Source organism: Mesitornis unicolor, unplaced genomic scaffold (genome assembly GCF_000695765.1).
Source record: "Mesitornis unicolor isolate BGI_N332 unplaced genomic scaffold, ASM69576v1 scaffold50152, whole genome shotgun sequence".
Taxonomy (NCBI): Eukaryota; Metazoa; Chordata; class Aves; order Mesitornithiformes; family Mesitornithidae; genus Mesitornis; species Mesitornis unicolor.
The window spans coordinates 23314-34859 of NW_010170814.1; the positions used below are offsets into that span (position 1 = coordinate 23314).

At 51.7% G+C, this 11546-nt stretch overlaps 1 protein-coding gene across 1 annotated transcript in view; it reads left to right on the forward strand.

Annotated features, from left to right (window-relative positions):
- Positions 1-11249, forward strand: part of ACSF2 (acyl-CoA synthetase family member 2) — a 29888-nt gene extending 18639 nt beyond the window's left edge. Inside the window, exons 10-15 of the mRNA XM_010179806.1 lie at positions 8637-8744; positions 8890-9041; positions 9381-9522; positions 10745-10855; positions 11010-11078; positions 11169-11249. Of these exons, the coding sequence (XP_010178108.1) occupies positions 8637-8744; positions 8890-9041; positions 9381-9522; positions 10745-10855; positions 11010-11078; positions 11169-11249 (663 nt within the window). The remainder of the gene's footprint in view (positions 1-8636; positions 8745-8889; positions 9042-9380; positions 9523-10744; positions 10856-11009; positions 11079-11168) is intronic.
- The last annotated feature ends 297 nt before the right edge of the window (positions 11250-11546 follow it).

The following is an 11546-nucleotide window of genomic DNA, read 5'->3' on the forward strand; positions in this document are numbered from 1 at the left end:
AGCAATATGGGGTCATGCTGAAGACTAACACAGCTGTAGTTGCTCTTGCAATGCAAAATTTTCGTCTAAGACTTCCAGATCTAGACTGCACCTAGGAGTTGGCCAAGAAAGCGAGAGCAAAGACAGTCTTAACTTCTGCTAGATCTTTTCCTATGAGCAGTTGAGTGTGACACATCCCTGGTTGTGGTCAGGAGACCTGTGTGAGGGTGTTTTTCTCAGCAAGTGGCACTGTGGAGCAGTGGCTGTTGCCTTCCAACAAGGGATGGAGCAGTGGCAGTGCCTTGGGACATGGGCTGGTGGGTATGAAATGCTGGGCAGTGGTGTCCTGCTGCATGCCCAGCTCCCATGAGGTGGATAGCAATGCCTGCGGCTCTTGAGATGAAGCTGTGGGAATTGGTGAAGTGATGGTGAGGGAGTAGAGCAAGGCAATTGCTGTTGGAGCTGGGACTGGGGTCTGCCTTGGCTACTCTCTTGGGGTAGCAGTGGCAGAGATGCCCCCCAACACAGGGGATGTCCCTTGCAGTCCCAATACTTTAGCCCAGGCTAAAGTAAAGCAGTTAAAAGCCCCAGTGCCTGCTGCTGTGAGTGTGAAGGGAGAGATCCAGGGGTTTTGAGGTGGGGTTTGGAAGTGGAACATTTTGAACTGATTTCCAGCCAGTTCCTGGCTGCAGCAAACAGCTGAGCGCTGAGCACATAACTGGGAGCTTGTTGAGGTTTCTGCTCCCGAGGCTGGCTGCAGAGCCTCAGCGGAGCTTTTGCAGAGGCGAGACAGGCTTGAGAAACAGAGGAAATCCAAGGGCTGACTTAGGACACAGACTGGCTTATTCACCGAGATTTCTGGGTTTTTCCATTGTTGCGATGAGGACTTAGCCAGCGCTGCTGAGCATGCTTCAGGCCATGTTATGCAAACAGCCTGGCAGCCCATGCTCTGGTCAGCAGCTGTCAGTCTGTGTGATGTTTTCATCGCATGACTAATTTGGGGGAGAAAAGGGTCTTCTGGGGTGTGAATGCAGGTTCTGGCAAGCCTGTGGGGCAGATGGGGTTGGCCGAATGATGATGTAATGTGGGACTGCGGTGCAAACCAGGCCATTTCAGTTTTCCAGTGTTTGTCAGCCCTGAGGCACAACACCCGACTGCCGTGCAGCTGGGGCCTTGCCGCTCACCTCTGCACCGGGCACTTCTCCTGCATCTGCTCCGGGGAGATGCTCCAACCATGGGAGCTCCAGGCTCTGGCAGGAGGAACCTCCTGCAGGACTCGCTGCTGCAGTTACTGCAGGTTTTAAAAATTCTTTGATCAAAACAATGGTATTTCTGCTTATGTCTGGTTCAGTAGACACCACAATGGTAATGCATGTGCTTTGGTCTCTGGACACTCTTTGAGTGTCTTGGCCAGGGCCTTTGGGACAGTGAAAGAGGAGGCAAACAGAAAAACCCTCTGTGTTTTCCTTCTTTGCTGCTCCAGGACTGAGAATATCCCTTAAGTGTGTGCTGCTTGTAAAGCTCAGACAGGGAGTAGGGTGAATGATTGGAAAAGAAAAAAAAAATCACCTCTAAAGCATCATCTTCTATCCACAGATTGATTGATTGATTGATTGTTTTCTCTGAGCAGCTTCAACAACCCTAGTCTTACTTGTAACAATTTGATGAACAATTCCAGCTATACTGTGCAAGAGCAACTGATGAGTGAGATTTAGGCTCCAGCCTGTTTCTGCTGGACACTGGAGCTAGGCAGCTCTCTGTGCTCCCTCCCTGAGTACAGCTGATGGCTGATACTTGATTTTCCCATCCCCTTGCAAAAAATACCAGCTTACCACTTCTGCAGAGATTTCTGCCAGCATGGGTCAGATCGGAGCAAAAATGCTGGTGAGGGCCTTGCAAACTCCATCCATAAATACACCCCGACCATATGTATTTCTGGAACAAGACCCTTTTCAGAGGTTAAACTGCCTAAACCTCAAACCACCTTCTCATCTTTCTTCCTCTGAGGATAAATTTCCCTTTCTTCCACCCTTTATCTGTTTGCTGGCCAAGAGTGCAGATTCTGGGGGACAGGGCCACTCTTCCTGGAGGGATGCGTGTGTTGTGGCTGCAGTGGGCAGGCTGCGGACACAGACCCATAGTTTCCTGGTGAAGATGCCATGATGTAGCTGCCACGATGCTGGTGCAAGGTGGGAAGGTGTCCCTACCCCGAGGGCTCCTAGTTATCCCAGTGCCTGTGGCAGAGGTGGATCCTGAGTTATTTCTATCTCATGGTGGGGGGGCAGCAGGGCAGTGCTACTCAGGGAAAGGTGTCTGCTGCTCAGCTCTGTGTCTCCAGGCACAAATGTTGAATAAAAGGAAGTTCTTTCCCCTAATGTTTTTTGATTTCCATGCCTCGGTGAGCACATTCCTGTGGTGGGAGCTGGTTGGCATCTGCCACAGCTGGCACCTCGCCCCCGGGCTCCTGGCTGTTTGTGTTTTAAGCTGCTCGCTGGCGGGGTCTGGCCTTCTCACACTTGGTTTTGCAGCCCTTGACTGGTCACTGATCCTCAAAAGCTTGCCTGGGTCCCACTGGTGGGTGGCTCGCAGTCTGGTGGTGACAATAGCAGCAGTGTCAGTGTTCCCTGTGCTGCGGTGGGGGACCGCAGTGCGCTGGGTCCCGTCCAGCCCCCAGCCTCACAGGTCTCCTGGGGCTGGAGCTGCTAGGACTTCGCAGAAGAGGCAGGATTATCCTGCCATCCTCTCTTTCTTAATTGATTAACGGTTCTGCAAACACTCCCAGTGCCTGCTAATTTGCAGATGCTGGACTCCCCTCCTCTCACTCTTGGAGGCATTGTGGGCTAAGCAAATAAATACAGTTTCTGAAGCGGTGTAAATATAGACTTGGGGTTTCTTTGGTGTTGCAGGTCAGAGCTGTTTTGATACAAGATTGGAGATGGTCTTTTCCATGTTTAATCTATTTTTGTTAGTATTGACAATTCTGGCATATTAAGACAGCTGCACATGCAGTTAAAATATTCCATTGTTCACTTAAACTCGATTTTGTAGCTTTTAAGAGGATCCAGATCTGGTTTTGTGTGTTGATGCGTGCTGGCAATCCCCTTCCTGAAGTGGCACTGGTATAGCTGGTCTTGGTGTCCAGGCTGGAGGTGAGGGCCCAGGCAGTCTGGGGGGGTGCTCTGGGGTGCAGTTGCTGCCCCCCCATTTGCATCCCATGCAGCACCAGCCCTTGTGGAGTTGAGTCCCTGGCCCTGGGTGCTGGGGAGGAGCAGGGTGGGAGAAGGCACAAGCTCTGCAGTGCCCCAGGATATTGTCCCAGGCACGGAGCACCCTCCAGGTGGTATTTGAGGAGCCCTGGTGGGTGGGCATGGGGAGGCCCAGAGGGTCTCCTCGGTCTCAGCCCCCACTTTTAGGCAGTACCTGAGAAATCCTTGGCTTTTGGCAATGGGCATATATCCCACCAGCAACAGTGGCATCTGGGGCTCTGAGTTCAGACCCAAGTTATCACCTCTATTTGATATGCTTGAAGGGTTCCCTTCACCGTGGTGGCGGGGCCCAGGCTGCTTGTTGAGCTGGAGGAGGTGGTGGGTGCACCTCCTTCCTTCTGATGGTTTTCTTCCACTGTAGCATGGCCTCCACCCATTGATACATCGCCAGTTTGGCTCCCCATTGATGTCCACCCACCCTTCCCCTCTGCCTGATCCCAGCAGCTGCTGAGTGATGCTCTTGGCCTCTCCTGTGGAGCTCACCCAGCCCTTGCTGCCTCTCCCATGTCCATGCTGCGAGGCACCAGGCATCCCCTAGCATCCCACGGCTCTGCCCAGGGCTGCTGCCCTCCCCACGGCTCTCGCAGGCTCTGAAGAAGAGGGGAGGTTTCTTCCCTTGCAGAACACAACCAACCCATGCAGGACTTCTGACTTTCTCAAATGCTCTCCAGTCAGGAGTCCCCCTGCTTTCAAAATGGGAAATCATCTCCCCTCGGTGACAACTTAAACCTCCTCATCCCACCTCATTTTTAGGAAGGACCTGATGAGTAGGTGGTTTCAGTGGCTGCAGAAGCAAGGAGATGGTGCTGTGAGAACATTTAAAATGCAGCATGGAAGCAAGATCCTGGACTCCCAGCCATGTCTGCAGTGGGAGCTGAGCTCTCAAAAACTGTGAAGATTGTACCTTTGCCCCTTGGTTTTTGCCAGGTTTCCTTCTCCAGCAGCTTTGAGCGTTTGGGTAGCCCCAAACCAGTGGTTTTCCACCCTTGAAATACTCTTAATTTCTGCATGTTTCCTCACACTTTTTCCTTTTAATTCTGTTTTTTCCAAAAGCATTGGCACCCAGCAGCAGGGAGGACAGCATTAGTGACATAGCAAAGAACTTTTATCAAGCTGTGGATAAACCAGTAAGTAACTGCACGTGCCTTTGCTGGTTGCCACTGCCCAGCCCCTGCAATGCTGGCAGGACTGCAGAAATACTCGCGAGCCTCAAGACTTCTGCTCAGCCTGGGAAGCAGAGAGGTGGCTTTAACTGCAGACCACGAGGAGCAGCTTGTCCTGATGGTACAATAACAGAGGTTGATTTTCAGCAGCCATCTGTTGGCCACTGGGTTGCCATTTTTTGCCGTGGTCACCTCCTGAGGCAAAGCCATTGCGTGCAATGACACAAAGACGTCGCTTTGGGCACCTGATATTTTTGGGAACTCTTAAAGCCCCATCCAAACTGGGACTGTCTGGCAGCTCTCTGGGTGGGGAGAAATGCCAACGCAGTGGCCACCCTTGGAGGTTCATCCTACAAGACCTGCTTGTTTGTGTCCTGATGTTTTTGACACAAAGATGGTACTGTTGCTGTGGAAAGGAAATTAAATCTCAGTGTGACATAGGCTGGATGTGACCAGAAGTTGTTTTTTGCAGCAGCAAAGTTGACCTGAAGGTTCAGGAATATTCCAATACAATTTGGGATAGCGTGGCAGCTCCAAAGCAAGGAGACACAGGCCTCCAGAGTACTGCAAGACTCGGGATGATCCTGGTAAAGAGCAGCTGAATGAAGGAAGGTCATTGCTCAGTTGAGAAGGATTTGGAGCTGGCTGAGAAGTGAAGGGCTGGGGTTGACTTTGGTGGAGACATCCGAGGCAGACGAACACTCAGCGTGGGTTTGGGGATAATTGGATCCATCCCGCGTGTTGCACTGAGAGGGGTTCAAAGGGCCTCTTAGAGGTCTCTTAGCACATCTCTTGGGTTGCCAGTCTGCTTTCTGTTGTTCATTATGCCCTCTTTGAAGTCTGAAAATCCCTATTATTTCATGGTCAATTTCCCGCTTTTTTCTGAGGCCAATATTGTCTTCAGCAAAGCTGTTTCTGTAGGTTTTAGTTTGGTGGTTCAAGCCCTGCCATTATCCTCCAGCGTGGCATAACCAGAGCATGATGATGGGGGAGTGTGTGAAGATCCTCTTTGAGCATCATTCGGGTCCAGGGAGGGTTTCCTTCAAGTACCCTCTGCAGCCCTGACCTTCTGCTCCAGTCCCTCCCAGTATAACTCACTTGGGGTATTGGTGGTTCTGAAGCCAGACTTTTCATTGCAGCCTTTCAACAGCAGTTGAATGTGGAGGGAAGTGGGTGTTTTTATTGCCTTTGAATGCACGAGAAAACCAAGGAGCAGCGAGCTGATGTGACTCGTTCCAAGTTATGCAGTAAATAAGCAGCACAGTTGGGAAAAACCCAGGGTCTTCGAAGTCCCTGCTCTCCCCACCAGATCAGGCTGCCTCTCAAATGTTTACTGAAGAGACTGGAGTCTGATTGTTTTTACTTTATTTTTAATTTTTAGACACTTCCTTCTCCAGGCTGTTTTGCCTGTTCCACAGTGGCCAGTGTTTAAACAGTGCTAGCAGGAAATGTTTTTGAAATGTGCTCTAAAAAACACAGTCCTGCTAAGATGTTCTTTTTATTCCTGGTTTAGACAGCAGCTTAGGATTCACAAATAATGGATCTCTTGTCAGTAGGAGTAAGTGAGGCAGCAGTTTGTTTTGGAGCTGTCCTTGCCATTGCTGAGGGAAGGACTGATCTGTGTGCTGGGCATTGGGGGTCACTTGTGGTCCTTACAGTAAAAAAAGGGCTTACAGTCAATTGTATTCTGTATTCTGGTAGCTCCTCTCAAAGCCAAGGGTCTGAGCTGGACTCCTTGCCTCTGAAAAGCTTTGCTTTGACACTAGATATAGCTTTAGTGGAAATTATGGAGCTGATGCAGAAATTATTGGGTGAGGTTTTCTGGACTGAACTATAGCAAATGACAAGGCTAGATGATGCTAAGTGTCCCTTTGGGTCTTGAAAGCTATGAATCTTCGTGGATATCTCCAAGCTTAAATTGGTATATGGGGTTTCGTGGAAGCGCTGTTTCACCTCATGCATCATGAGCTGTGGCTGGGCTGGGATGATGGAGTTGGAGGATGCTCCGTGTGTCAGATGAGGGTCAGGAAGAACAGCAGCGCTGGTGTAAGCACTTGCATCAGCCACTGCCTCAGTCCTGAGCATGCAGATGGAGAAAACATTATCACAGGAGGGAAATGGTATCTTGGGAAGGTCAGCAGCAGCATCCCAGTGTCTGGCTGCAGAGAGCGGTGCAGGTGCAGGCAGGGAGGGGAAGGCAGTGGTAAGGCTGGAAGTCCAGACCCACGTTGCTCTCTGGGCTGAGTCGGGAAGCCCATTACTAAGGGTGTTTATGGGGAAAAGGCACGGGCAGCCAGTGTTTGGGGTCCACGGCACAGTGCCAGGCAAATGAGGAGCCTGGTGAGCCGCGGTATCCGCAGCATCGTCCTGCCAGGGCACTGCCTGTTGCTGTGTCCAATTAAACCACTGGAGCAACCCAAAGAGGCAGAAAGGGTTGACTCAGGGCTTGGCTGGGATCCTGGGACCGACGTTGCACTTCATCCAACAGAGTAAAACAAGAAAACAAAGGCGCTGGGGTTTTTAATAAGCGTTTAAGGTCTTGGATTTGTGTCTCTCAGTCATTTGATCCAGCCACAGGATTCGCATTAGTAGGTGGGAGAGAAATCCTGCCTGAGTATGAGATGCTGTAGGTTTCCAACCCGGCTGGGACGCCATCGTTGCGTCTGGTTGGAGAAACCTATTTACAGTTGCTCCCTGCGGGTTGCCAGGCTCCTGGCAGCGCAGTTTGCACCAGATGGACTCTGCAGCATCCTGGAGATCATCTCCTCCTGATTCCCAGCTCCTGCAAATCTCCAGCTTGGATTCACGCTGACCCTGGTGTAGTCAAACAGGAGCATCAGACGCTGTGATGGACCGAGCCCAACGTGAGATCCTTCAGCAGCCCTGAGCTGCAGAAAGCACCAGGTGCTCCCACCAGTGTCAAGTATAGCTCACGCAGTATAAATGCATGTTTTTACAGGATGCCTCATCATAGTCCTTTGCAAAGTGCCTCATCAATTTTGGGTGCAGTGCCTGGACTTTGGTGGGCACCATGCAGAAGGCCTGACCATTCAGACATACCCTTGTAGCCAGCAATGGAGCCTGGATGTTTGCTCTAGAGGCACAACCTGGATCTGAGTGCCAAGGCCATAGGAAGATGTTTGGGCCATGTTGCAGTTTGCTGCGTCAGAGCTGCTCACGTCTTAGCCCTTTGAAGATCTGGAGGAGAAGGGAGCAAACTGGCCCTTTCCCAGCCATACACTGCCAGCAAAGCAGGCACTGGTGACAGTAGTGGGTGGGTGATAAATCCTGCTTGATGATACATGGCAGACTGAGCGGGTTAGACCAGAGCAATGCTCCAGTGTGTCCCACCACCGAAATGCAGCTCCCAAAAGCTGAAGGTGAAGCAACAATTCCAGCAATTGTGCTGCCAGTGCTGCCCAGAGCACCTCCTGCCCAACTCCCGCTGTCTTTGCGGGCCACTGAGTTTTGGGCATAAAGAACTGGAATTTTCCTCTGAGGAGAAGTGACCTTCGGCTGAGGTGACTCAGAGCCCGCTGTTGGGATTAGCAGCGAGGGAGGTTTAGCAGCGAGAAGCTTTTGTCCTGCTGTGAGTCTTTCGATCTGTAAGGGCAGCTGGGCTGAGCATTGTGCAGCCTCGTGATGCCTTTAGGAGGGTTACAGGAGCTGATGCCTGCACAAAAGGATCTGGAGCAAGTGGCCGTGCTGTGAGATATGTGATCTCCCACAGGAGCCCGCTGCAGGCTCCGGGGTTTTCCAAAAGCGATGTCTGATGTGCTCTGAGCTGTAGAAGGTGAACTCAGCACCTTGAGTAGGTGGCTGCAAGGGCACCAAAGCAAGATCGGTGTCTGGCAGAGATGGCAGGGAGTCAACAAGAGGGCTTGGAGAGACGTATGTTAAAAAAGAAGGGGGTGAACTCTGAGGTCCTTCAAGAAAAGTAGTTGTGGTGTCAAAAGTACATGACACCCAGTGTTGTGGGTGGTGGGGTCTGCATCGCAGCGATGGAGATGAGGAAGGTCTAGTGCTGCTTCAGCTCCTGTCTCTCCAGGACCCTCTGACAGGGGTGTTGGGAGAGCCCCATCCATGGGCCAAGGGAGTGGTGCTTGCTTGTGACCTGAGTGACTTGTGAGCATGTCCTCCTCCACTGCCGTCTCCCCTGTGCTCATCACTGGCTTCACCTTTCCTATGCCTGGAGCTGTACTCCATGTTTCTCCTCTTGCATTTGCAGGTTGCCTACGGGACCACAGAAAACAGCCCTGTGACCTTCATGGGATTCCCCAACGACAGCATCACCAGGAAAACCGAGACAGTGGGATGCATCTTCCCCCACACAGAGGTGACCATGACCCTCCTCACCTGGTCCAGCTCCTCTGCCTGCAGCAGACCTCAGTCCATCTTCCTTGTCTGGTGCCGGAGTTGGAGCATGCCCTCATGTTTGGCTCAGACATCCCCTCCTAAGCTGCTCTTCTCTTGAACTGCAGGCGAAAATTGAGGATCCAGAAACAGGGCAGTCTGTGCCTCTGAACACTCCTGGGGAGCTTCAGATCCGTGGCTACTGCGTCATGCTGGGCTACTGGGACGACCCCACCAAGACGAGTGAAGTGGTCACTGCTGAGAAGTGGTACAAGACAGGGTGAGTCTGGGAACAACCCTACTCCTCCCCATCCCATCTGTCTGTGAAACTTTGGAGCAGCTTTTCAGCACAGAGAAGTGCCCCTGGAGATGGAGACAGTCACTTTGCTACTGGTGTGATGGAGGGGTACACAGCAGGGGTGGGAATCGCCTGCCCTGAGCCCTGATGCTGCCGATGGCAGTGCTTGGCTGCAGCAGGAGGAATCTGATCTCCTCCATGGGTTCAGGGGGGTATCTTGGCTGTTACCCTCCACATACCCTAACCGGACCTCCAGACCAGGCTGGGTGGGAGCATCCCCCACCCCACTGGGACAGGACTGGGAGCATGGTGTCATTGCAGGGACCTGGCGAGCCTGGATGAACACGGCTACTGCAAAATTGTAGGCCGCTGCAAGGATATGATCATTCGGGGAGGAGAGAACATCTACCCCTCAGAACTGGAGCAGTTTCTCCACACCCACCCCAAGGTTGAGGAGGCCCAGGTGAGCGGGAGGGAGGTGAGGTGGGTGAGCAGCGATGGTTCCTGTGGTGGGAAACCTGGACACAAAGCTGCTGGTATTGCTGCTTGGGAACTGGTTTTCTCCCCATTTTCAGCACTTCCTTTAGTGTCATAATGGTTTGCAAGTGGGAGGGGAAGGGAGAGCTCCTGGTGTGGGTCACGTCGGTATGGGCAAACCCCTAGTGCACCAGCTTCATGTCTGCAAATCTGTGGCTGTCATTCTTCATGGTTTTACACTGCCTGTCCACTTTCATAGCTTCCTCTGAAATTCTTACTTGGAAAGCAGTCTGGAAGGACAGTTTTTACTGACAACTAATTATTAAACTCCTAAATCTAAAAAGACACCTCCTAAATCCAGAAAGACGCCTCCAGCATGTCCCTGGAGATGACGAGCAAGACTTGGTTTCACCCCTTTGCAAGACAGTGATGATTCGCAGCATTGAGCAGCTGCTCCTAATCTGCTGGGATTGTTCTTCTCCAGGTTTTGTGCCAGACAAGTTTCCCCATAAATAAACCAGTTATTTAGTCAGTGTTGTGCCTGTGCCAGGCTAGCATCTCTCCTTGGAGCGCTCCCAGTGCAGATGGGTTGCAAACCAGCCCTGTTTATGTAGTTTCTAGGGCTTTATGTCACCGCTCTGGACTCAAAAGGATCGACGTGTCTCTAGGATTTCAAGGCAGGGAATGACAGTAGGACTCTGTCAAATATTGTGAGCAATACTTAGAGAGAGCCATCCTGGTGTCCCAGGCTGTGGTGCACTAGGATCTGTCATTATAAGGGTTTCAAATAGTCCTTTAATTCGAATTCATCCATCTCCTGCTTCCATCTGGAGATCTCAAATCTCTTGTAGCAGTCTCCCAAGCCTCCCTGCTGGTCATGAAACCTATTGCCCAATTTTTTTGCGGGAAGCAGAAGAATGACAGGTCCATGTTGCACCCATGATGAGCTGTCGCCTGGCTGGTCTGACTCAGCCCTCGCTCTGGTGACTTTGCAAAACCAAAGGAAGGTGCTGGCGTCCAGGTGCCCATCCTGCTCTGCCATCTTCCCTCCTTCTAGGAGGCCACAATGTCATGTAGGAAGCACTGATGGGATGGTCAGGCAGCTCCAACTGCCTTTACACAGCCCCATGCCATGACTCTGGCATTCCATGGGGTGCTAGATGGGATGGATGTCTCCAGGGGTCACACCGTCCCTCTGTCCCCACCAGGTGGTCGGTGTGAAGGATTCGCGGATGGGAGAAGAGATCTGCGCCTGCATCCGAGTGAAGGCTGGGCAGGACTGCACTGAGGAGGAGATTAAAGCTTTCTGCAAAGGGAAGGTGGGTCCCCAGTACAGACCAGTACACCCAGCAGCTGCTAGGGACTTGCAGATGAAAGCCCCAGGGATTGAGACCAACCGTGGATCCAGTCCTGGCGTGGGTAGTACCAGGATGCTCCTGGCAGGTTGCGTAGCCATTGGTTTTCTCTTTGCAGATCTCCCATTTCAAGATCCCACGGTACGTGGTGTTTGTGGGTCAGTATCCGCTCACCGTCTCGGGCAAGGTAAGAGGGGCTGGGGCAGGGCAGGACCCCTGGCCTCCTGTCCCGTCTCCCATCCAAGTCTCTCTTCCTCCTCTCTGCGCTTTATTCCAGGTTCAGAAATACAAATTGAGGGAGCAGATGGAGAAGCACCTCCAGCTCTCAGCTCGGAAAGATGGAGTGAAAAAGGGATAAATCAGCCCCGCCACAGCCAGCTTTGTGTCTGCTTTTACCTGTGCCTTGGGCTACACAGAGGAGACCTCTCTGTGCCATCAGGATGATGGCACTTTTAGTAAATAAAACAGAGCACCTTTTTGTCCCAGTTGGGTTTGTGGTTTTTTTGCCAACAGAAATACTGTGGTGTGAGGAAGGGATGCTTATTTCTGGAGTTCTCTCCTGTTACTGAAAGACCTTATGAAGGTTTTAAAAATCTTGCATCTCTGAACAATTTGGCTGTAGCCATTTCAGAGGTCTTTGCAGGCCTGAACAGAT